The sequence below is a fragment of the Xenopus tropicalis genome, chromosome 1 (assembly GCF_000004195.4).
Source record: "Xenopus tropicalis strain Nigerian chromosome 1, UCB_Xtro_10.0, whole genome shotgun sequence".
Classification (NCBI taxonomy): Eukaryota; Metazoa; Chordata; class Amphibia; order Anura; family Pipidae; genus Xenopus; species Xenopus tropicalis.
The window spans coordinates 204,343,036-204,369,781 of NC_030677.2; the positions used below are offsets into that span (position 1 = coordinate 204,343,036).

General features: G+C 42.9%; 1 protein-coding gene across 4 annotated transcripts in view; it reads right to left on the minus strand.

Annotated features, from left to right (window-relative positions):
- dcc (DCC netrin 1 receptor) overlaps nt 1-25,978 on the minus strand; it is a 499,711-nt gene extending 473,733 nt beyond the window's left edge. For 2 of the 4 annotated variants that reach the window (XM_004910366.4, XM_004910365.4), the window contains exon 1: nt 25,391-25,978. In XM_004910366.4, the coding sequence (XP_004910423.2) occupies nt 25,391-25,481 (91 nt within the window). In that variant the 5' untranslated portion in view covers nt 25,482-25,978. The remainder of the gene's footprint in view (nt 1-25,390) is intronic. The other 2 variants (XM_002934447.5, XM_004910364.4) reach the window with 1 other exon arrangement.
- Nucleotides 25,979-26,746: the final 768 nt, after the last annotated feature.

Here is a 26,746-nt window from a genome sequence, read left to right on the forward strand (position 1 = left end):
TGCTCCTTGCACCTTGATCTGCAAAGCAGTTGCAACAAACATATGGGTGCTGGATGTATATGTAGATAAAGGAGCCTTTATATACGTATTCTAGATGGGGGCCATTTCTGCCCCTCCGTAAAACCGTCACACCCCAGTCTCAGCTCCTATCGGCACAGACATTAGAAGGTTTCAGTGTCTCTATATCATCTCCTCCTGTTATAATCCAGGCACTAAGCCAAACGCTGGATCAAACCCATTGCCAAGAGGAGGAACAGTCGGCCAAGTCTGGACCTTGGGAAAGTTATTGCATAGTAAGGGAACCAATAATTCTCATTTCTCAGTGCAAACTGTTCTTCACTCCGGGTTCTAAACAGTTTCAGCCCCTATAATCTCAGTTCACGGAGGGATAGCTCTGTGGTTTCATTTCACAATACACAGTATTTGCTAGATAAAAGGACAACCTTGGACCTTGCCCAAGAGATCTGAATTAATTGAAGCACCATTTCTGTGATGTTGCCTGAAGCTACAGTAAGGGGCACGTTCATTAAAGTACGATAGGCACGATTACAAAAAGTTCATATTTTTTCTAAACTTTAGAAGTGTTTGTACTGTTAACGATAATAATATTAAAAAAGTACGACTTTTTCGTGATACCTTCGTTATTCCACGAAAAAGTTGTACTTTGCACAATGATAACAAAAGTTTCGCATTCATTCAAGCCTTGGTATAGTGACTTTTGGCCAGGCCATTGGCCAGGCCATTGAGTCCTATGGAAAACTTCCAAAATCATGCACTGAAGTCAGAAAGGTTTTCGCGCCATTTACGATTGTTCGGATACGATAATTTCGTAACTTTCGGATCGCTACCACAATTTTTTGTACGTTCAAGAAGAGAATTTTCGTACCATTTTCGCGGTTAGTACGATTTTTTTTCCAATCGTACTAAGAACAATCCAAAATTCGGACTTTAATGAATGGGCCCCCAAGTGTAGGTTCTTTACCAGTCCGACAGTTCCCTCCATGTTAAATGCCTGACTGTAAGGTAGGTACGGCAGATAAAGCAAGTTCTATTGGTTGATATCCCCTCCCAGCAGCCAATCAGCAGAACAATGGGAAGGGAGCAAGATAGCAGCTCCCAGTAGGTATCAGAATAGCACTCAATAGTAAGAAATCCAAGTCCGGCTTGGGACTCCTCCAGTTACATGGGAGTAGGAGAAACAATAGGTTAGCTGAAAGCAGTTCTAATGTGTAGCCCTTGGCAACCAATCACATGTTTGCTTTTATTACCGAACCTGCAGCTGCCTGGAAAATGCCAGTCATTGATTGGTTGCTATGGTTACTGCCCATGAGTATATTTGCCCATAACCAGTCTGACAGTTCCCTCCATGTTAAATGCCTGACTGTAAGGTAGGTACGGCAGATAAAGCAAGTTCTATTGGTTGGCACCCCGGCGGCTCTATATAAGCACTGTGGTTGGCACGACCGGCTGAGGTGAAGCCTATAGATTATTGTTACTGTTGAAGGAGAGCTGTATGTAAGTACAAGATCTGTAAATTAGAGAATTAAATAGGACTAAGCTCACTCTGAATGCTGCCATGGCTGGCCCAGGTTACACTTACCCTTTAATGTGAAGAACACTTTGCACATTCAGAAAATGTACACCAAAAGGCTCATTCTCAATATCTTTTTCGTAAACAGAGGTTCTTGCTTCCGGCAAAACTCTTTAGTAATTTGGGCTATTGGGCTACGGCTAATTTTGGCCAAATTGCTACAAAGCCTTATACAGCAAATAAAATGTTCATGAAGCTTTTACATTGATCTCATTTGACGACCCATTTCGCCCTCCAGAACTGAAATAAAATAAATGCTGGACTTCGAAGAGCGCCCGTGGCATTTATTAAGGTGACAAAATAAAGTAACTATCATGGCAACACATCTGCTTTTTTTTTTGGAAAAAGACTTAACCTTGAATTTGTCATTTAATCGAAGTGATTATGCGCACTTTCCATCATTTAATTAGTGGGCTATTAGCGGACATATGGCTGGAGTTACGGTGGCAATCTGTTGGCTCTTAGTTCCCAATATGTTCATTGACTTTATGTACTTTTGTCCACCTTATCCAGATACTTTTTCCTGTCGCAGTAGAGAGATGGAATTTATACTATAATGGATTATAACATAGTAACATAGTAAGTTGGGTTGAAAAAAGACATACGTCCATCACGTTCAACCATAATGCCTATATATACCCTGCCTAACTGCTGGTTGATCCAGAGGAAGAATTATCAATATAATTTTAGGGAATAGGGGGGATGGTAAAGTCAGCTAGCTGTTTAAAAAGAAGGCATTTGATTGGTTAGTGAAAGTAGGGGTTCAATATATCATATATACAGTAGGACCCCCAGTTTTATTTGTATGTTTGCTTCGTTCCCCATTACTGTGGTGCCTTCTAGCGATGTAGCGAACCGCAAAAAAAACCCGAACTTACGCCAAAAAGTGCGAAAGTTTGCAAACTTTGCAAACCCCCATAGACTTCAATGGGAAGGCGAACTTTAAAACCTAGAAAAGCCATTTCTGGCCAGAAAACTGATTTTATAGTTGTTTAAAGGGTGCCATGACCTGGACAGTGACATGCCGGAGGGGGATCAAGGGCAAAAATGTCTCTGAAAAATACGTTGTTGACACAGCGTTGCGTAAAATCGCAAAGGCAGCTGGCAGACCTAGCGGAAATACGTGGCGTTGTTTGCTATTTCGCACTATTAGCACCATGGAAACGGGATTTGCTGAAAAACGCCATGTGTGGCTTGTGCGCCGTTTTTAGGACGAGAAAAAACGCAGCGGAAAAACGCCACGCGAACCCAAATTGCCAACATACGCGAAAAGTTTGCGAACTTGCGAACACCCGATGTTCGCGCGAATTAGTTCACCAGCGAACAGTTCGCTAAATCTCTAGTGCCTTCCATCCTAAACCGTACAAACCCGACCGATTTAGAAGCGTTACGCCACCCAAATAGCCACAAACCGCTCTGACCTCCAATTTACAAAATTAATATCTCGGCTCCCTCCCAACGATGAATTCTTTGTGCGCGCCGCGTTAAAAAAGAAAAAAAACACCTTTGTGAATAAAAGGAGATAATTGGTGTGAACAAGTTAATGCGCCCTGTCGGCTCGTAGCTTTTATCCAATTTCATTTAAGTGATTAATGCTCTGTAATTCTAGAAATGTGATTTCCGGCTCAGCTCAAGGTTGCCCAGGCATAAACAATGTAAAATGTATCCGTGGTAGAAAACAGGTTTTTCCCAATATGAAAATACACCCCCCCCCCCCAGGTAATAAGTCACAGGTGGCACCACAAAAGCTCGGTAAGGGTGCTCCGTACCTATAAGGTAGCAGGAGCCTTGACGGTGCTAGGAACAGCAGGGGAAGTGGAAGGGGTTAATTATAGAGGCTAAGACTGGGGGGAAGGAGGGCTTGTAAGTAAGAGGAGGGACCAGAATAAGGAAACTAACAGCAGCGGAAGAGGCGGTACCATTACCTCGTGGAGAGTCAAGGAACATTGTCCCACCCACCCGCCCTTGAATACAAGTAAGGTGGACTGGGTTGGGGGGGGGTTCGTTTATGCCGTCACAGCTTGCGGTAGGAATGCTTGCTGGAAGGTGGGGGCTAAGCCCCAGTTTTGGCACATGGGTGTCAAAAGGTGGAGGGTAACCTCCTCGGACAAGGGTCCCAGGAGAGTAGTGGATGCGGAAGGTGGCCGGCATGGCAGGCAGCCATGGTTGGTGGTTTGGAGTGGGCAAGCATTCCAATGGGTTATTGTTAAAATGTTGATCATTTTATAAATTATTTTGTATGTATATATTTACATATTTTCTGTTAATAAAGCTGTGGCCTGTTATATCCCATCCTGGACGTCATTATTGTCTCTGAGGTACCGGGGGTGGGGGAAAAGAGCTTAAGGTAAGGGAGCCTGCGTAATTGACGCTGCACTGTCATGCATTTTCCATTTTAGGCACTGGGTTTCTATCAGAATACGGGCAATATCCCTATAAACATTATAAAAGTCAGGGGTTGGTTTGGGGATTTTTCTATTAGTTAAGTAGTAGGTATCAGAATAGCATTCCATAGTAAAAAATCCAAGTCCGGCTTGGGACTCCTCCAGTTACATGGGAGTAGGAGAAACAATAGGTTAGCTGAAAGCAGTTCTAATGCAGGAGATTCAAAAGCAAACTCTAATAATCTACCACCTAGTGGTAGATAGGAGAATAGCACCCAAGAAGGTGAAAGCCAAGTGTTTTGCGGCTTGGGAAATGACGGTAAGGAGAAACAATAGGTTAGCTGAAAGCAGTTCTAATGTGTAGCGCTGGCTCCTTCTGAAAGCTCAGACTCAGGCACACTTTACTGCTGCGCTGCAAGTTGGAGTGGTACCCCCCCCCCCTCACCCCCAGCAGCCAATCAGCAGAACAATGGGAAGGGAGCAAGATAGCAGCTCCCAGTAGGTATCAGAATAGCACTCAATAGTAAGAAATCCAAGTCCGGCTTGGGACTCCTCCAGTTACATGGGAGTAGGAGAAACAATAGGTTAGCTGAAAGCAGTTCTAATGTGTAGCGCCGGCTCCTTCTGAAAGCTCAGACTCAGGCACACTTTACTGCTGCGCTGCAAGTTGGAGTGGTACCCCCCCCTCCCAGCAGCCGATCAGCAGAACAATGGGAAGGGAGCAAGATAGCAGCTCCCAGTAGGTATCAGAATAGCACTCAATAGTAAGAAATCCAAGTCCGGCTTGGGACTCCCCCAGTTACATGGGAGTAGGAGAAAAAATAGGTTACCTGAAAGCAGTTCTAATGTTCTACCTGGGCATTTTGCTGCCAAAAGTTCTCACCCCCCCCCCCCCACCCCTTGCTCTTTCCTGCCCTTCCTTTGCTTTCTTGTTACCAACATAGGAATATAATGGGGCTTATTTATAAACACTGAGCAAATTCGCACCTGGGCAGTAACTTGGCAACCAATCAAATGTTTGCTTTTATTACTGAACCTGCAGCTGCCTGGTCATTGATTGGTGTTTATAAATGAGTCCCAGTAGGCTACCATAACAAATGCAACTGTGCTCTTGTACAATACAACAGTTGGACATCCCATTACCAGCTCTCTGTAGGAATGTAACTACTCCATTTGCTTCCCCTTGAAGGTGTTGGCACCTCAGTTCAAGGCAATGTTGGGCCATTCTGCAGCCACAGGTAAAAGTTCTCAGCCTACCCCTCTCTTCCACCCCTGTTATTAGCTCATTTGTCTCCAATATGGGAGTGGGGGGGGATTCTACCCTAACAAATACAGTACAATGTCCCATTAGCTGTTCTCCATTAGAGTATTTCTTATCCTTTTCTTCTCCTTTTACTTCCCCCGGAAATGTTCTTTGACAATAGGCACAACTTGACCGCTCAAGGGAATGATTTTTGGAAGGGTCCTGGTGGTTTTCTTTTAGATCAGGGATCCCCAACCTTTCTTACTCGTGAGCCACAGTCAAATGTAAAAAGACTTGGGGAGCAACACAAGCACCATAAAAGTTCATGGAGGAGCCAAATAAGGGCTGTGATTGGCTATTAGGTGCCTCTATGCACCCTATCAGCTTACAGGGGCTTTATTTGGTAGGAAATCTTGTTTTTATTCAACCAAAACTTGCCCCCAAGTCAGGAATTCAAAAATAACTCCCTGGTTTGGGGGCACTGAGAGCAACATCCAAGGGGTTGGGGGCAACTTTATGCCTCACTGCCAATTCCATCTAGATAGTAAGCTCTTACTTGCAGGAATCAACCCCCTATTGCCTCCTAGCCCTAACTGTAACAATAATTCCCCACTTCAGTGCAACTGTTATTGTTTGTCTGTGTAGGAAATGGGATTTTCTCTGGTTTTTATCTCCTTACTCTATAAAATGCCGCGGGAGACCACGTAGCACAAAAAAAAAAGACAAATAATTATCCAGAAAAGATGATCCAGTCACCTCATTGCAACTAAATGTGTTATTTGCACCAGTCTCCACTACAGAATCCTGTTTGTTTATGATAATTTGGACGGTTTGGGAAGCCTGAAAAATGTATAGAAATAAAACAAAAAAAAAGCAGAAAGTAAAACGGGTTGGAAGCGAAGGCAGCAACAGCTGTGTGAACGCGCCAATAAACTTGCTGTGAATAAAAACGTTTTATTTGGCTGGCGAAATTCACAGCAGTGCCGGCAATAAACTCTAATGGAGCACGAGTTACTGTGACGTCCCCTGTGTAATGGTCATTAGCGCCGGCACGGTGAGGGAAAGGACATGCTTTAACCCAGGGAGACAATCAGCAGTATGCCAGCAGGGAGAAAACTACAACTCCCACAATTCCCTGCCTAGGAAAGCAAGGAAAGGAATAACTGGGCATTGTAGTTCTACAGCAGCTGAAGGGATAAATGTGCTGATTCTATCGCATCTTTTTCAGGTTTTTAGATGCTGTTAACGTTAGCATTATACTGGCCATAAAATAGGATCACTGTACTTGATCCCAACTAAGATATAATTACCCCTTATTGGGGCAGAACAGCCCTATTGGGTTTATTTAATGGTTAAATGATTCCCTTTTCTCTGTAATAATAAAACAGTACCTGTACTTGATCCCAACTAAGATATAATTACCCCTTATTGGGAGCAGAACAGCCCTATTGGGTTTATTTAATGGTTAAATGATTCCCTTTTCTCTGTAATAATAAAACAGTACCTGTACTTGATCCCAACTAAGATATAATTACCCCTTATTGGGGGCAGAACAGCCCTATTGGGTTTATTTCATGGTTAAATGATTCCCTTTTCTCTGTAATAATAAAACAGTACCTGTACTTGATCCCAACTAAGATATAATTACCCCTTATTGGGGGCAGAACAGCCCTATTGGGTTTATTTAATGGTTAAATGATTCCCTTTTCTCTGTAATAATAAAACAGTACCTGTACTTGATCCCAACTAAGATATAATTACCCCTTATTGGAAGCAGAACAATCCCATTGGGTTTATTTAATGTTTAAATTATTTTTTAGTAGGCCTAAGGTATGGAGATCTAAATTACGGAAAGATTCCTTATCCATAAAGCCTCAGGTCCCAAGCATTCTGGATAATGGGTCCCATACCTGTACTGGTCTACTGCAGTTAGAATACCTCATACCTCGTTACACCACAGCAAACATTTCTCTTATATAAAATTAATAACATTTTAGGCCCTTTACCCAATTATAACCCAACAATAAAAAGCCAATCAGATCCAGGCAACAGAGAGCAATGGCTTGAATATTAATGGCACGTTCCAGTCCTACTGCAGAGATACAGGGGCTCCCTGGGGGGCACAGAGAATCAGTGAGTGGGGCGCATGTAGGGGAAGGTTACGTTACCATGGGAAGAGATAAACACCACAATGCCACAAGTCAGGCGTGAGTTGCCATGTAATACTATCATTCCGCAAGTGCTTACAAAATGGAAAGGACAGAAGGAAGCTTTTTAACCTCCCCCCAGGGGCCTTTTTTTTTTTCCTCTGGTTCCAATAAACTGCTCTAATCAACAGCTGTGACTACGACCTCTATAAATTCCCATATAATTAATTCACGTGCTCCGTAATTATTTTCATCCATAAAAACCCCAGCCGCAAAGATAGTTAGAGGTCACAAACAAGTGGCCAAGTTTACTCGAACTCGCGCACATCACACGTGTTGTATTTGTGTTTATGGGATGGGAAGTCATAGCCGGAGATACAAGGGGTGTTTGGCAATTTGACCTTAGTTGGGGGGGTAAATTCCTTCCTGAGCTCAATACAGCAACCCTACAGCTTCCTGCTCAAGTGCTTTATTCATAGTCATAACTACATAACTACATTAAGTATGTATCAAAGAATCATACATTGCAATCTCTCTTGGTATGAAAGTGTAGGGACCCGTAGGGTTACAAAAGTCCATAACTTCTCCGCACTTACAGGTAAGAAACCCTACCTTGCTGAAACCTCCACCAGTCTCAATGCACTTTATCCAACCCAATGGGGGAACCCTCCAACTTAAGTGGATCTACTGCCATAATCAAACCCTATGGTAACTGGTCATGGCTGATCAAGTAACCAACAATCAAGAGTAATGGTTGCACTGAGTAATATCACATATGGGTGCCCCCATGACGCCTGGAGATACCGGACCAGTTCCTAGCTAAACAGGTTCAAAGGGCAATGGCAGCTGGAGCTAACTGCCACCCATGGATGAAGACAACTGGTATAGAAATCGGTGAGTAGGAAACCTGGGTGTGCCATTGTCCTAGCTCAACTCTTTTCAATAGTTTAAATGCAATGGGTCAGTTATCTGACTCACTACTTGTCAACAAGCTGGAAATGATGAAAATATGATGTCATACACAGCTGTCTATGGACCATAAATATACTTTTCAAGGCCAAGGTTCCTTCACTTGGACAGCCCTGCCTTAACTGATAGCAGCCTACCCCCAGAAGAACAATTGACTTAACCCTTAAGTGCTAAGTGCCCTTTATCTATGTCCCCTGAAGGCTTACTGATACTTATACAGCAAGGTACAAGTAAGATCTGGCTTATACAACCTACCTGGCTTTGTAACTGTTCCAGTAACTCAAGGCACTTACACAATGATGATTCCCTATAAAGGAAACTTGCCCATGTTGCAAAATAACAACCATATTTTGATGAAAAAAAAAAAAAAACATACAGAAGCCAAAGAATGAGAATACAGTATATCCCTATTATAATACATTTAATTACATATAAACATTGACATACCATTACTCCATCAGCCAATTATAGATTGAGGCAGCAGTAAAGATAAGATAAGAATCTCAGAGCAAGTTCCCCCAGCAAGCAATGAGTTAACCTGGCAATAAATAAGTCAGTCTCAGCCATTTGCTGATCCCAAAAGCCATCTAATCCCCTCATTGTTTCCTAGACTGCACGATCAATAAAAAGTTGTTAGAGAATTATTTAGTACAAATAAAAGTTATAATGAGAATGGATTTTTTTCCCCCAGCTAAGTCTTTAGTGTGAGCAATTCATTTGTCATATTTTTTAACTAAACTAACCCTGCCACCAGCGTTGCACCACTGATTGCCTCTCGATTCCGAGCCAGCGTTGTTCAACTGTAAGGCACTGTAGTAACGGTGATTATTAAATTTAAAAAAAGAAATGATTGTGCATGCTCTTATATATTTATCAACAGGAGGCAAATGGCTGATACAGGTTCAATTTGAAAAGGGACAGATTTAACAAAATGAGAAAATTATTTTTGATTTTTCTTGCCCTATTTCACACATAAGAAACTTGGGGGGGGGGGGGTTCCCCATTCTGAAGCTTGAAATTTCTTGACAGTGGCAAAATCCATGAAAAGTTTTTGTGAATACCACTAGGGCTTGGGTAAGGGTTAGGGTAAGGGTTAGGGTATTAGGGTAAGGGTTAGGGTAAGGGTTAGGGTATTAGGGTAAGGGTTAGGGTAAGATTTAGGGTAAGGGTTAGGGTAAGGGTTAGGGTATTAGGGTATTAGGGTATTAGGGTATTAGGGTAAGGGTTAGGGTAAGGGTTAGGGTTAGGGTAAGGGTTAGGGTTAGGGTATTAGGGTAAGGGTTAGGGTAAGGGTTAGGGTATTAGGGTTAGGGTAAGGATTAGGGTTAGGGTAAGGGTTAGGGTAAGGGTTAGGGTAAGGATTAGGGTTAGGGTAAGGATTAGGGTTAGGGTAAGGGTTAGGGTAAGGGTTAGGGTTAGCGTTAGGGTTAGGGTAAGGGTTAGGGTATTAGGGTAAGGGTAAGGGTTAGGGTAAGGGTTAGGGTAAGGGTTAGGGTATTAGGGTAAGGGTATTAGGGTAAGGTTTAGGGTAAGGGTTAGGGTATTAGGGTATTAGGGTATTAGGTTAAGGGTTAGGGTAAGGGTTAGGGTATTAGGGTAAGGGTTAGGGAAGGGTTAGGGTAAGGGTTAGGGAAGGGTTAGGGTAAGGGTTAGGGTATTAGGGTAAGGGTTAGGGTAATGGTTAGGGTAAGGGTTAGGGTAAGGGTTAGGGTAAGGGTTAGGGTAAGGGTTAGGGTAAGGGTTAGGGTATTAGGGTAAGGGTTAGGGTAAGGGTTAGGGTAAGGGTTAGGGTATTAGGGTAAGGGTTAGGGTAAGGGTTAGGGTAAGGGTTAGGGTAAGGGTTAGGGTAAGGGTTAGGGTAAGGGTTAGGGTATTAGGGTAAGGGTAAGGGTTAGGGTAAGGGTTAGGGTAAGGGTTATGGTAAGGGTTATGGTAAGGGTTAGGGTATTAGGGTATTAGGGTAAGGGTTAGGGTATTAGGGTAAGGGTTAGGGTAAGGGTTAGGGTTAGGGTAAGGGTTAGGGTAAGGGTTAGGGTAAGGGTTAGGGTATTAGGGTAAGGGTTAGGGTAAGGGTTAGGGTAAGGGTAAGGGTTAGGGTTAGGGTAAGGGTTAGGGTAAGGGTTAGGGTATTAGGGTAAGGGTTAGGGTAAGGGTTAGGGTTAGGGTAAGGGTTAGGGTAAGGGTTAGGGTTAGGGTAAGGGTTAGGGTATTAGGGTAAGGGTAAGGGTTAGGGTTAGGGTAAGGGTTAGGGTAAGGGTTATGGTAAGGGTTAGGGTAAGGGTTAGGGTATTAGGGTATTAGGGTATTAGGGTAAGGGTTAGGGTATTAGGGTAAGGGTTAGGGTAAGGGTTAGGGTAAGGGTTAGGGTATTAGGGTAAGGGTTAGGGTAAGGGTTGGGGTTAGGGTAAGGGTTAGGGTAAGGGTTAGGGTAAGGGTTAGGGTAAGGGTTAGGGTAAGGGTCCCAAGTCAGGAATTCAAAAATAACTCCCTGGTTTGGGGGCACTGAGAGCAACACCCAAGGGGTTGGGGAGCAACATGTTGCCCCCGAGCCAAATAGCCAATCACAGCCCTTTCTTGGCACACCAGGAACTTTTTTTTTTCAGTCATGTTGCTCTCCAACTCATTTTACATTTAAATGGTAAAAAAAAAGGTTGGGAAACCCTGGTATAGAGAATAACTGGTCTACTCTATGTAAACCATTAAGTAATTGATACAGGTCCTACCCACTCTGTCAATCATCCTGTACTTGGTTACGGAAGGCAAACATATCTAGATGGTTCTAGGCTCCGCTGTACCATAGCATCAGTCAGTGGAATGATATGTAGCACGCAACATTGCACCAAAATCTGCACTGACACTTGCTCTTATCCTAAGGTTTTCTAGTTTGTTTGTTGGTTCCCCAATCACAAAAAAAAAATAATTAAGAATTAAAGATCATTACAGAGACAAATTCAATAAACATGGAGGAACAGAAACCATATTGAGGCTTCATTTTTCATCTAAATGGCAGAATGGAGCGGCACATAGTTCTATGATTGCTTTTTCTTACTTTTAATGAAGACGCAGCACTCCACTTTGTTAAACTAATTTACACTATAGATCAAACCGCACGGAATTTCCATATATCTCAACTGTCAACAGATTGTTAATGAGGGTGGAAGGTTGCGGTGATGTATATCGGAAAATCTGCATTTCTTAATAAAAGAAGTGGGGAAAAGCGAGGGGTTTTATTGGGCATAGAGGTGGGGCAGGCAATATATGATTGACAGCTCAGATTTTTAATTACAATTACTTTAACGTTCCATCTGATCTGAGTTAAAGAAACTCAATGACCACCACTCACACACATCAAGGGTGTAATTCATTTTCTACATTTATGTAATGAATTTAGGGTGAGCTGTCAATCATATATTGCCTGCCCCGCCTCTATGCCGATGGCACAGGAAGGAATGGGTTAAATTAAAGTGCTGATCTGAGTTTAAGAAACTCAATGACCACCACTCACACACATCAAGGGTGTAATTCATTTTCTACATTCATATAATGAATTTAGGGTGAGCTGTCAATCATATATTGCCTGCCCCGCCTCTATGCCGATGGCACAGGAAGGAATGGGTTAAATTAAAGTGCTGATCTGAGTTTAAGACACTCAATGGCCACCCCTCACACACATCAAGTGTGTAATTCATTTTCTACATTCATGTAATGAATTTAGGGTGAGCTGTCAATCATATATTGCCTGCCCCGCCTGTATGCCGATGGCACAGGAAGGAATGGGTTAAATTAAAGTGCTGATCTGAGTTTAAGAAACTCAATGACCACCACTCACACACATCAAGGGTGTAATTCATTTTCTACATTCATATAATGAATTTAGGGTGAGCTGTCAATCATATATTGCCTGCCCCGCCTCTATGCCGATGGCACAGGAAGGAATGGGTTAAATTAAAGTGCTGATCTGAGTTTAAGACACTCAATGGCCACCCCTCACACACATCAAGTGTGTAATTCATTTTCTACATTCATGTAATGAATTTAGGGTGAGCTGTCAATCATATATTGCCTGCCCCGCCTGTATGCCGATGGCACAGGAAGGAATGGGTTAAATTAAAGTGCTGATCTGAGTTTAAGAAACTCAATGACCACCACTCACACACATCAAGGGTGTAATTCATTTTCTACATTCATATAATGAATTTAGGGTGAGCTGTCAATCATATATTGCCTGCCCCGCCTCTATGCCGATGGCACAGGAAGGAATGGGTTAAATTAAAGTGCTGATCTGAGTTTAAGAAACTCAATGGCCACCACTCACACACATCAAGGGTGTAATTCATTTTCTACATTTATGTAATGAATTTAGGGTGAGCTGTCAATCATATATTGCCTGCCCCGCCTCTATGCCGATGGCACAGGAAGGAATGGGTTAAATTAAAGTGCTGATCTGAGTTTAAGAAACTCAATGACCACCAATCACACACATCAAGGGTGTAATTCATTTTCTACATTCATATAATGAATTTAGGGTGAGCCGTCAATCATATATTGCCTGCCCCGCCTCTATGCGCGGGGCAGGCAATATATGATTGACAGCTCAGATTTTTAATTACAATTACTTTAACGTTCCATCTGATCTGAGTTAAAGAAACTCAATGGCCACCACTCACACACATCAAGGGTGTAATTCATTTTCTACATTTATGTAATGAATTTAGGGTGAGCTGTCAATCATATATTGCCTGCCCCGCCTCTATGCCGAAGGCATAGAGGGGGGGCAGGCAATATATGATTGACAGCTCAGATTTTCAATTACAATTACTTTAACGTTCCATTCAGCACTTTCTAGACATCACTTAAATGGCAAATGAATAAGATTTTGGGTTAATACAAAGCTTGCCTTACACAAAATGGCGGCTGCCTGCTGGCTATGACTGACAATTCCAAGACTGAAGGAAAACAAAATTCAATAAATAACATAGTGTAAGTAAAGTTTATTTTGCTCTACTAATTCAGGAGCAGGAATGAAACTTACAGTCACCGTCTGCACTTTATAATTATGGCCGTTATCTTAATCCCGTTAATTACTTTTTTCGGGCCGCTAAGCCGTAGGAGAGCTGAAGGTTAAACTTTACGCAGTGAATATACCCGCTTACGCTTGTAAAACAGCACACCTCGGAACAGAGGGGCTAACGGAGAAATTTCCGCATTTCGCAATTGGTCGAATTGTTTCGCGAAACTTCAGTGAAAAATCGGCATTTTGTCGCTTGTCAAAAAAAGTCGCATCAAAATGGGCGCAGCGTCGTCAAAAAAAGACGTGGGCGACAAAACGCGTTTCACGGATTTTCCACCGTTTCACTACCGTATTTTCCGGCGTATAAGACGACCCCCCAACGTTTCCAGTTAAAATATAGAGTTTGGAATATACTCGCCGTATAAGACTACCCCTCTTCAAATACTCGTTACTCATTATATAGCTTTTGCATCTTTGTCAACATCAATCACAGGCAATTCCAGCGGACACTCTGATGCTGAAGGACCAGGGCAAAAGTCCTGCCTGGCCCATATCCAGTTTCTATTAAAGGGAAAGTAGCAATAGAGCGCCCGGAACCCCCCCCCATGCCCTTGAATAAGTCATCTGTCGCTAGTTTTTGCACTATAACCCATAGGCTCTGCATTAGGATACTGACCAACAACGCAGAACAATAACTTAATGGCACCCAGATGTTCACCCATTACTGCGCAATCCAGCGCAACCAAATACAGATGACCTGCAGCATCTAATGTTCCCTTCTCCCTGTTCGGGGATCAGTAAATGATCAGTATGAAATCAGTAAATGATCTGCACGTATGTTCTGCCCCCTGCACCCCCCTGGCCATTCGTACTGCGCAAAATAAAAGCTAATATCAACCTTGCATCCTTGGGCACCCCTCACATCACCCCTCAACCGGTGCATCCCTTTGTCGCGCCGCTCGCACCCCCCCGTGTGGACGGATGTTAGGCCCCCCTGCATCCCACCACCCCTGGCCGTTCGTAATGCGCAAAAAATAAAAATAAAACAGAAAACAATACCTAATATCAACCTTGCATCCTTGGGTGGGCACCCCTCACATCCTCGTTCAACCGGCGCATCCCTTTGCGCCGGTTAAGGGGGGGGTGGTGAGAGCAGCACGACAAAGGGATGCGCCGGTTGAACGAGGATGTGACGGGTGCCCACCCAAGGATGTAAGGTTGATATTAGGTATTATTTTCTGTTTTATTTTTATTTTTTGCACAGTGCGATCGGCATGGGGTGGTGGGATGCAGGGGGGCCTAACATAAGTCCACACGGGGGGGGGGGCGAGCACACTCGGCTTATACTTTGAGTAAGTACCCGGCGTATAAGACGACCCCCGACTTTGGCATGGATTTTTCGGGGTTAAAAAGTCGTCTTATACGCCGGAAAATACGGTAATTTTCTTGTTGTTCAGCGAATTTTACGCCGAAGCGATACGGGACAGATTGGCTCATCACTATTCAGCGCTGCAGAAGAACTTTTATATTGAATTTAAAGAAGGAAAGGCTAATAAAGAGTTAATCCCAAGCTGCAGGCATACCTTCAGTTCTCTCAATAGTGCCCTTAAGTCTCCCCATATTTCTCCTGTTCAGATGATCAGAAGCCAAACAGGAAAAAAAAACGCTGAGCTGTGTAAAGAAAGTTCCCATAATGCCTCACTCCTGCACCAAGACCCATGTACTTGCTCAGTTAGTAAGACTATGAGGAAGCTTCCTGCTGATTGGCTCAGATCCACATTCCTAAGGGGGGGGGTGAGTTCTTAGTATTCTTGGGGGAGGGGGGAGCAGGAGAGGGGAGAGAGGAGAGAGATGTGTGTCTCTGGCAGAGGAAAACAAAGAGACAAGTAATCCTGTTTCTTTTGACAGAGGACTCAGTGCAGTGTTTCTGTGAGTGCTTATGGCTCTATTTACATAGACCTTTCTGATAAAGCTTACTGAGTTTGTTTCTTTTCTTCTCCTTAAAGACACAAACGACTATAATGTCCATCTTCATGTTTCTGTGCCTTTGCTTGAATAGTACTGTATATTGATTATGGGAATATTCTAGAAGAAGGTATATCTCTCTCTGTGAGAAGGAGCAAATGGGATGAAATAAGAGGTGCTGTGTTTACTGTGGTTGGAAAAGCCATTACAAGAGTTAGGACTTATTGTACAGCGCTGCGGGGTATGTTGGCGCTTTATAAATAAATGTTAATAATAATAATAGATTCATATAGATTGTAAGCTCTTTTGGGCAGGACTCTCTTCACCTCTTGTATCGGTTATTGATTGCTTTATATGTTACTCCTTGTAGATTGTAAGCTCTTTTGGGCAGGGCTCTCTTCCCCTCTTGTATCGGTTATTGATTGCTTTATATGTTACTCCTTGTAGATTGTAAGCTCTTTTGGGCAGGACTCTCTTCCCCTCTTGTATCGGTTATTGATTGCTTTATATGTTACTCTGTATGTCCAATGTATGAAACCCACTTATTGTACAGCGCTGCGGGATATGTTGGCGCTTTATAAATAAATGTTAATAATAATAATAATAGGAGTGATAGAGCATCACCTTTCTTAGCCGAGCAGGGGGCAGAGGTGACGGTACAGGGGCAGGGAGGAGGTAGGACCATGATGTTGCGGGGTGGGGGTGGGCCGTGATGTCACATGGGCGGGGCTATGATGCAATGATTTGTGATTGCCCGATTGCGTGTCCTAATTTGGGAAACCGGGCAGGAGATTTTGACCAAGGCAGCCCTTCTGAAAAACTGGGATGTCTGGGTCAAAACCAGACAGGTGGCAACTCTAGTAAGGGCAGGAAGTGACCTCTCTGTCCAGGAAGTAGAAACCAGGAAGTAAAGAGGTGCAGCTGGGGAGAAAAACTAAAAGAATGTAAGTAAATATCTGTCATTTTCATGGCTTGTGTTAGGTTAATAGTGGGCTGTGGCACAATGTGAGAGCTTATTCTATATAAACTGAATGCCAGTGAGAGAAGGAACTTTCATTTTGCTTGTTGCTTATCCTTCATTTGTAGGAAACCCTGCTGTGAATAGAACGCAGCACAATACCCGCCTGGAGTTACCCACGGTGCCACTGTCTCTCACGCCTCTCTGGCAGTTTCACTCAATTCTCACACCTCGTACCCAACCAAAAACAAACAGAAGATTAAAAACCAATGATGAAACTGTACGAATATCACAGGCGTTTCTACCCAAACCATTTTACCCTCTAGATCTTTTATAGGAAGTTCTATTTGCTACTCTTTCCTAAGTGAGTGAAGAGAAGGCACCTAATAAGGCCAATCGCACAAATACCCCGCTCTAATTGGATCCCTTAGCTGGGAAACAGCTGGGAAACATTACCCGTTGCGCTCGGCTGCGTCGGACGGGGACGTCAGTGAAAATGCAGCGAATCAGTAAAACTCAATCATTATCCCGTGTGTCCGGTCACGGATTTACAGTAAAGCGGGGGATTTGTTTTTGTATGTTTTGTTAAATTTTTGCTATTCATTGTTGAGTCTTTTTGCTCAAGAGTAATTATAAAACAATGGCAGCCAATACTGATACTCCAATGAGGCTCCAATTTTATTGTTACTTTTTATTCCGTATCTTTTAATTTAGTCCCTCTTCTATTCATAGTCCAGTCTCTCATTCACACCACTGCCTAGTTGCTAAGGTAAACAAGACCCTAGCAACCAGTATGCTGCTGAAATTGCAAACTGGAGAACTGCTTAACATAGCAACATAGTAAGTTAGGTTGAAAAAAGACATACGTCCATCAAGTTCAACCAAGTTGATCCAGAGGAAGGCAAAAACCCCATCTGAAGCCTCTCTAATTTGCCGCAAAGGGGAAAAAATTCCTTCCTGACTCCAAGATGGCAATCGGACCAGTCCCTGGGGCAACTTGTACTAAGAGCTATCTCCCATAACCCTGTATTTCCCTTGTTTACCTTAGCAACCAGGCAGTGGTGATTTTATTTTTTTTTTGTTGTGGTTTTTCAGTTATTTAACTTTTTGTTCAACAGCTTTCCAGTTTGGAATTTCAGCAGCTATCTGGTTGCTAAGGTCTTGTTTGCCTTAGCAACCAGGCAGTGGCTTAGCAGAGAGTCTGGAATATGAATAGAAGAGGGACTAAATTGAACCTCCCTGGTTACTAGGGTCTTGTCTACCTTAGCAACCAGGCAGTGGTGATTTTTTTTTTTTTTTGTGGTTTTTCAGTTATTTAGCTTTTTGTTTAGCAGCTTTCCAGTTTGAAATTTCAGCAGCTATCTAGTTGCTAAGGTCTTGTTTGCCTTAGCAACCAGGCAGTGGCTTAGCAGAGAGACTGGAATATGAATAGGATGGGGCCTAAATAGAAATATAAGGAATAACGAGTAATAATGTTATATTGGGTGTTGGGCCCTCGATAGTAAAGTTTTTATCTCAGTGGTGAAACGTCTCCGTTGCAGCCCGCGGCAATGTCTTTATTTAGCTTGGAATTGTAGTTAGAGACTGTTGGATTTTTGGGATCTGCATATTTCCTGAAGCCTCAGAGCACATTATGGCGCCGATGTGTAGAAGCCTGAGATAAGGATGAAGAAAATATAATCAAGCTAATTTAGCTGCGGCCGAAAGCCTCTCCTCGCGGCTGCATTTCCATCTGTATATCATACAGCACGCAGCTCGGGAAAATTGCTTTAACTCACTATTCATTTATGTTACCAATTATCCTATCTGGGGAATTCTATGGGCTACTTCCAAGGCTATAAAGAACACAATGAATTATGTATTAACAGCACATTTCCGCTTTCTTTCTAGGTGGCGGAATTTCAGCTTTTTAGAGGTTGGACAGCGAGCTCGGCACGGGAGAGTTATCCGGAGAGGGAATTAAACTTCTCTCCTCCTTCCATTAATCCATGAGGTATGGAAAAAAGCTTATTCTTTATCTACATTTCCTTTTTGAAGGCTTCAAATATGTTTTTAAGTCTTTAAGGCATCTAAAAAAATGTGGTACAGGTATGGGACCTGTTATCCAGAATGCTTGGGACCTGGGGTTTTAGATCTCCATACCTTAAGTCTGCTGAAAAATCATTTAACCATTAAATAAACCCAATAGGGCTGTTCTGCCCCCAATAAGGGGTAATTATATCTTAGTTGGGATCAAGTACAGGTACTGTTTTATTATTACAGAGAAAAGGGAATCATTTAACCATGAAATAAACCCAATAGGGCTGTTCTGCCCCAATAAGGGGTAATTATATCTTAGTTGGGATCAAGTACAGGTACTGTTTTATTATTACAGAGAAAAGGGAATCATTTAACCATGAAATAAACCCAATAGGGCTGTTCTGCCCCAATAAGGGGTAATTATATCTTAGTTGGGATCAAGTACAGGTACTGTTTTATTATTACAGAGAAAAGGGAATCATTTAACCATGAAATAAACCCAATAGGGCTGTTCTGCCCCAATAAGGGGTAATTATATCTTAGTTGGGATCAAGTACAGGTACTGTTTTATTATTACAGAGAAAAGGGAATCATTTAACCATTAAAGCCCACTGTCCCCAGGTCCCCCTGCAACTGTGAGGTCTGCTTCCCCCAACCCTAGAAAAATATAGTTAGTTGTTCTAAGCCATTCAGTGAGGACAAGGGCATTTTCTAACCATTTGTTATTGTTTACCTATAGATTAAAATTTAGTATGTTGTAGAGAGTAATAATCTGAGAAAATTTGCAATTGGTCTTCATTTTTTATTATTTGCAGTTTTTGAATTATTCAGCTTTTTGTTCAGCAGCTTTTCAGTTTACAATTTCAGCAGTTATCTGGTTGCTAGGGTTCAATTTAACCTAGCAACCAGACAATGGTTTAAAAAAGACACTGGAATATAAATAGAAGAGGGCATAAATAGAAAGATAAGTATTAAAAAGTAACAATAACAATGAGACTGGAGCAATAGGTTTTTGGCTGCCGGGGTCAGTGACCCCCATTTGAAAGCTGGAAAGAGGCAGAAGATGAAGGCAAATAATTCAAAAACTATAAAAAAAAATAAAAAAATGAAGACCAATTGAAATGTTTCTAAGGCTAGGCCATTATATAACATACTAAATGTTGACCTAAAGGTGAACCATCCATTTAATGTTCATAAAGTATAAAGTGAGAATATGGTATATTTAATGCTTTAAGCGCCGGCTGTGGGCCCCCAACAAAAGCCCCCCCCCCTAGTGGAAAAGAGAATCTATGAAGCGCAGGAGATTGTACAATGTATGTGAAGCTCATATTCTATTCATATATTTCCAATTCAGAACAAGTGTAATAGAGTTTTTTTTATTGTTTCGGTTAAAAGAGAAAATATTTAGTGGAAAGGACAACAAACAGCACAGAGCGCATTACAATAAGCATATTACGTGTGTATGTTTGAGAGGCTCCTTTATATTCCGTTTGCTGGGATATATACATAAGCTGTTTATGCTGATTTATGAAAATGTATGAAAATCAACTTCTTTTTTTTTTTTTTTATCTGAGGGTTTTTATTCTATTCATTCTTTGTTGTTTTTCCCCTTCCCATCTGCCGGTGCTAGCGGGTCAGCAATAGACTGGGGAGCAGCTCTTTATATAAGCCTGTGTCTCCCAGCTGTCATTCAGCCCATACACCCAGCTCCCACCGCAGCCGCTGGGAGTTGCAGTTCAGTGGGCTGGTTACAGGGATAATTGCAGAATTCTCTCCCTGAAGTGGCAGATACATTAGATAGCTTTAAGAAAGAGTTGGATGGCTTTTTATTTCTTAATTACACTGTTACACAGCAAATAATTCCCTCTGCCATTTACATTTTATTCTTAAACCAACAAATGTATTTGTAGCTGTAATATTGGTGTGTAGGCGCCATCTCAGTGCCTTGTGCCTGAGTCTGAGCTTTCAGCCAGCGCTACACATTAGAACTGCTTTCAGCTAACCTATTGTTTCTCCTACTCCCATGTAACTGGAGGAGTCCCAAGCTGGACTTGGATTTCTTACTATTGAGTGCTATGCTGATACCTACTGGGAGCTGTTATCTTGCTCCCTTCCCATTGTTCTGCTGATTGGCTGCTGGGGGGGAGGGGGGGTTATCGCTCCAACTTGCAGCGCAGCAGTAAAGTGTGACTGAAGTTTATCAGAGCACAGGTCACATGGTTGTGGCACCCTGGGAAATAAAGAATATGGCTAGCCCCATGGGAAAGCAAAATGGAACAGATATGCTCATCACTAGCAAAGGAAATCCCCACCTTTGGCACCTTCAGCCATAAACATTTTGTTTATAAATAATCAAACCTAAAGCTTAACTCTATGTGCCCTTGAAACATGCTGGTTGCCATGCCAGGGAGCCCCAGGCACATCCATCCCGGCTACCATAGCATTTTGCATTCATTTCAAGTGCCCCCTCTCGCTGCATACAGATGCGGAGCCCACGACACATAAGCCTCGCTAATACGCCTGTTGTGTTTTGGAAACACTGTTAATTAGCTAGCACACACTACAATGGCTTGTTAAGCGTGCAGAATTGCTCCGTCCGTGCCTTTTCTTCTCCGTAGCAGCACACCCATGCCCGCAGGGCAACCTAATAGATTTGCATGCTTCAGTCTGATTAGTTTTTGGAACCTCCTCTTGTAGCGAGAGCCGGGGATTGGGAGCCAACTCAAGTCATAGAGGCTTCCAACAACTCCCTTGTTCTCTTTATCCGTCCCACTAAAGGCATTCTGGGCTGTAACAGGCAGTGCCAAGGCCCGAGTTACACACCAGCCCCAGAGCTGTCAGCCTAGAAATATTGGGCTACGAGGAATAGGAACTTGTACAACAAGGCGGCCTTGATATTACACACACAATGTGTTAAAGAGCCCCACACACACAGAAACCCCTAATATCCCTATCCCTGTAATCTGTTCCTTCAATAAGTAGGAATAAATACCATTTTATATGCTGAAATCCAGCTGCAAAACAGTTCTTCTCTTTCTGCATCATTTGAAATCCTGGCAGGGGAGGAGGGACTAAAACACTGATGTTACAAATTGTAACAATTTCTCCACAGCTTACAGACAGCATGCAGGAACTACATAACCCACAATGCATTGCACTGGGATGTTCCTTTCTTTATTGACATCACGTGTGCAGCAGGGAATTGTGGGATTGGGAGGAGGCAGGCTGAAGGCAGGCTGAGGACAGGCGACTACTGTTACATTTTATTTGAGTCACATAGTAGTCAGCCAGATAAGCAGTGGAACAGGGGGCGGGGCTTAGGTGGCACATTAAGACAGCAGTGGGGTTTTGGGTATAGGGAAAGCAGGAGATAATGGTTTTTATTGATGAAATCAAACGTTTTGCCTTAGGGAGACAATAAGAGTTTATTCACAGCTGATCTGAGGTGCCCTATAAAGAGCAAGTCTATGGCAGAGTGGGAGGAATAACAAAGGGCATTGTCCTGGTGTCAACGCATAATGGAAAAGAATAGAACTGCCCCCTGTTGGGCTAAGCTATTAGCATTAGGGCAGTAACACCACAGTCAATTGACTCATAAAGAAAGAAGCCAGGGAAAGTCAGTACTAGAATGTTTTGTCCTTAAGGTCTTTGATCCTCATCAGTCCTGAACTTACAGTAGAATCAACAATAGAGTCAACAGTGAAAGTATTCTGAGCCATAATGTCCCCAAACTCTACGGCACAGATGTCCTATCTACCCCCCTTGAGCATCTACTGGAGCAAAACCAACTTCTCAATGCCCCAACCCAACAATGGGCCTCCAGTCTGACTTTCCCCTTCCAGAATACAGAATTATGGAGCATGTAGGAAGCTTACATTTAGTTTAATTAGAATATTCCCATTACGGAGCAAGTAGCATTGACTTATTGTTAGCCAGCCATTACACAAAGCATCCTGGGTAGTATCCAATGTAGGATCCTTTAGGAAACTAGAATGTTGGATACTGTAAGTGGGGTTGTATCTATACGGCTCCCCAATAAATATAAATCTTTTTATGGGTCTATTTAGACATAATTGAAAGCGCACAACAACAATGAGCCCAACATGTTATTGTTACTTTTATACCTTTTTTTTTCTATTCAGTCCCTCTCCTATTCATATATCAGTCTCTCATTCAAACCACACCCTGGTTGCTAAGGTAAATTGGACCCTAGCAACCAGATAGCTGTTCTAACCACATACTGGAGAGCTGCTGAACAATGATTGAATTAATTTAAAAAAGTACAAATCATAAAAAATAAAGACCAATTGCAACTTGTCTCGGAAAATGACTCTCTACATCACACTTCTGTCTATTACGGAATCCTGGGAGTTGTAGTTTACCAGCTAATTAGCTGCCGGTGGCGCCAGGCTTCCTTTGCCATTAATGAAAATAATTTTGGCATGGGGGGGGGCAAAAAAAAACCCCAATACAATTAATTTGGCAGCTAAACCAACATAAAATGAAAATGAACCTGTATGGTGCGTGTAGAATAAATAAGGAACGTACCATTCAATTCCAATATAATTGGCTTTAGAGGTGGGTTGGTCATTTTTTCTTCCCCTTTAATCAAGTAGAAAATTAATCCTACTGCCCCGGCTGATAGAAATGACACAGAAATGGCAATTTCCCTGCCTGTAATTACAGATCTGGGCAGCGCTACCCAGGCAGTAAGGCGGAAAGGGCTCAGCCGCTGCTTTCTATGTTTGAAGACGGGGGTGTCAATCACGGGCTGCACTGCATTATGGGGGCTCCCAACTTCACGGTGACTGACAGGTCTGCTTCTCCGGGGAGCCGGCCGTCGGCCTATACAGCCAGTCAGTGGCCTTCTCTAATGGCTAAATCATTCAAATTAAACCAGCCTTGGGGGCCGCTGCCCCCCTTTCCATCAAGGCCGACCTGCCCCTTATAACGCTGCTAACGTGGTCATAAAATCAATTCACCATACCACGTTGCATTTTTTTTAATAATAAACACATGGAAATGCTACAGCAAGCACAGTAGTATTGATTTCGGGGCAAATGAACTGAGGGGAACCCAAGCACCAAGGCAACCTGTCTTTCCCGAGGGGCCACGTGTGCAACGTTGGTCTATATCGGAATTACCCCATTCATGGGGAGGGATTTCAATATCCCTATAATTCAGGCAAATGTATCCAATGTTGGGTTTATTTGCACCAAATGCCAATATCAATAATACATCATGGGTATGTATATAAGTAAGAAACCCCTTGCACTAGGGATCCCCACTACAAAATATATAAACTCATATACCACTCAATATTAGCCTAACGCGTTTCATGCTTACCCAGCACTTAATCATAGGCTCCAACCTCAAGTCCTACAACTCCCATCATCCACCCTCAAGCAAGTATTTACATTTCAACAATAGCAAGAAAATGGGCGTACCTTACTTAAACCCCCTATATTAATTGGGCTATTGAGTCTCGTTGGCACTGAGATTTCATTACATCTCTATTCAGATGTATGTTAGTAATACTCTCGTACCCTGTAGGAGGGGTAAAACATGTTTTCATCCAACCCACCCCCCACGCCCAGACGTGTTTCCCACTGTACCCCAGGTATAAGACCGTATTCATAAAGTAATAACAATTTTCATTAATATCATTGGGTCATACATGTTACCCCAATGGAGTGTGTGTCTTGGCGATCAAGTGAAGAATAAACCACTATTTTAATGATGAATAATAATAAATATTTTCTAATAATATTTCTATATTATATTTTCTATAACAAACAGAACCATTTACAAAGAAAAACTCAAAAAAGGCTGAATTGATTGGCAAAGCGGTGCCAATTGGCTCCCCAATGCTAAGGAAGTTTGAGTAAAAGAGCCGCAATTGCACCCCGGCCCCTTTAGTGGGCACCTCCTGCTGGTGTCTTCCTTTCACTACTATCACTTCTCCCTCCCCCCTGGCTCTCTGGTTGGAAAGAAAGAAAATAGCTCACTAGAAGGAGGGCTGGGAGTGTAAAGATTAATGAGAAGAGGCCAAGCAAAAGCTCCGGTGCCTTTACAGCTCCATTGCACATTTCCCAAGCCTGGATGCCAATGGTTGCTTCCGGTTCCCCCAACTTTTACATTTTATTTTTCTTTAATAATACAACTACATGTGTGTGCTGCCCGGCACCCTGGCATGAACTGCGCTGAGCAGTAGAATTCTACCAGAGCCGGTCGCTGTCCACTTCAGCACCATGTGAATGGACCCATCCATTGTATTGCCTCCTACAGCCCCAATGTGTGCACAACCCTTGCAGCTCAGTGTGCCATATACACAAATACAAGCAGTATATACTGTCACCTCAACCCCCAACCCTCAGTATCACAGAACTATAACCATCGTGCACTACACCTAGGTGCAACCAAGCTCTTGGTGACTTGCTACTTGACTTGATATTCCAGTCCCAAGCATTAGCACTGCGGAGCATGTTTGGGCAATAAAGACGTCCCTTATATGACACACACACACCCCATTGTCACATGTGAAATCACTAGCGAGCCCCCATTCATTCCACTAGTTTAATAGCATGAATTGGCACGCACAACTTTATGTAGTTGTGCCAGAACGCACCGTGCCCCATTATAAACCACGCTCCGCCGTATATAAATAGTCCTATTTGGCCCGAAGCCACCATTCTCTTCCAGATCTTGCAGGATAAGGAGAAGCTGTGAAATATACATCACTGGGGCTGGCGGAACGGTTTTACAAAACCAAAAATGTTTAAATTATTCACTTCTATCTTTAAAATATCACTTCGGCTCTAGGGACGAGGGTCTTAATAATTCATTATAAGATCTTGCTGCATTTTTTTTTCCCTTCTACTGCTTGTTAATATGTATGTGTGTGTATGTGTGTGTGTGGGTTTTTTTCCCCTTTAAAATACTGCAGCATGGATGTGAAGTAAAGAGGAGAAATGAAAGCTGCTATTCCTTCTCCAAACAAGCAAAGTGCAGAGAATCTCTATGAAATCGCTCCTCCGGGAGCCACACTGAGGGTCCTGGTTCCTAGGCTGGGGATGGAAGGGAATGCCGGAGATGTTACTTACCGGATACCGGGAGATTTAGGCTGAGCAGAGCGAATCCATGCAGGAGAAACACCAGCTTTGGTAGTGAATAAAATCCAAGACTATTCTCCATATTTCAGCAAACACCTCCCGATTTGTGTCCCAATTCCCAAGCACACTCATGCACACTCAACCCTGATTGCCTTAAATATTCCTGGTCCCTTGGCGGCTTCAGCAGGCAAAGTTAATGCTGGTCCAGTTCAGCATCAGCCCTGATGTACCCCCTTCCAAATAGCAAGTAAGTAGGGGCAAGCTTGTAGGGTGGGCTGAAGGTCCCAATGAAAACCATCCAAAGATAAAATCCTCCAGAATTAGATCCAGGTGCAGAAAATAAATCTGTAGAGGAGTCCCATGTCCCCAGTGCTGGATAAAAATAAAAATCAGCTTGGTAAAAAAAGGGGGTTATTAATAAAAAAAAAAAAGAAAAGCACAGGAGAGACTGATGCTTCCTCCTTCCCTGGCAGAGGAGAAAAAGACAGGGGCTTTAAAGAGCTCACTTGTTACTAGAGCAATCCACCAGCAGTGTATGTGAGCTAAGAATCAAATGTGTTCACCCATTGATCCACAGAAAGTGAAGAGGCTGGAGAGGAAAACAAGGAGCTGGGAAGCGCAGGAATGGGATGGAATGGGGATTGCGGAGGGGACAGCACTGGCTCCACTGGCTCTATACGGATTCTTTGTTCAGTCGCCAGTATGAAAGCATGAGCGGGGGCGCCCTCTGTCGGCGGCTGCTGGGAATGGCGGCAGCGCAGGGAGAAACGCTGGATCAGTGCGCGTCTTGCAGCTGCTACTGGGTCTTTACTGACAGCCCAAACAGGTTCCGAGCAGTTTAGATAATATGTATTATATATATATATATTATATGGAGGGAAAGGAGGAATGAGAGTTCTGCTGGCTGTCTGATCCTGCTCTCTCCTACAGGATACAATAGGCTGGGAGGGAAAACCAGAAATTCATTCATGTCATAAAAATGTCACAGAGTTACACTTTGTTTCATTCTGTGACTGGGGCATTAGCAGCATGGGGGGCTCACTGGGGCTCATTAACTACCCACAGACGCGCAAAGATGAACGCAGTTCAGTGCAAACTGACACTATTGGTTAGTATACAGGTATGGGACCCCTTATCCAGAATGCGAAGGACCGGAGAAGGGGTCATTCTGTAATTCGGATCTGCTACCTTAAGTCTGCTAAAAAAAAATATTTAAACAGTAATTAAACCCAAAAAGGCTGTTCTGCCCCCAATAAGGGGTAATTATATCTTAGTTGGGATCAAGTACAGGTACTGTTTTATTATTACAGAGAAAAGGGAATCATTTAACCATGAAATAAACCCAAT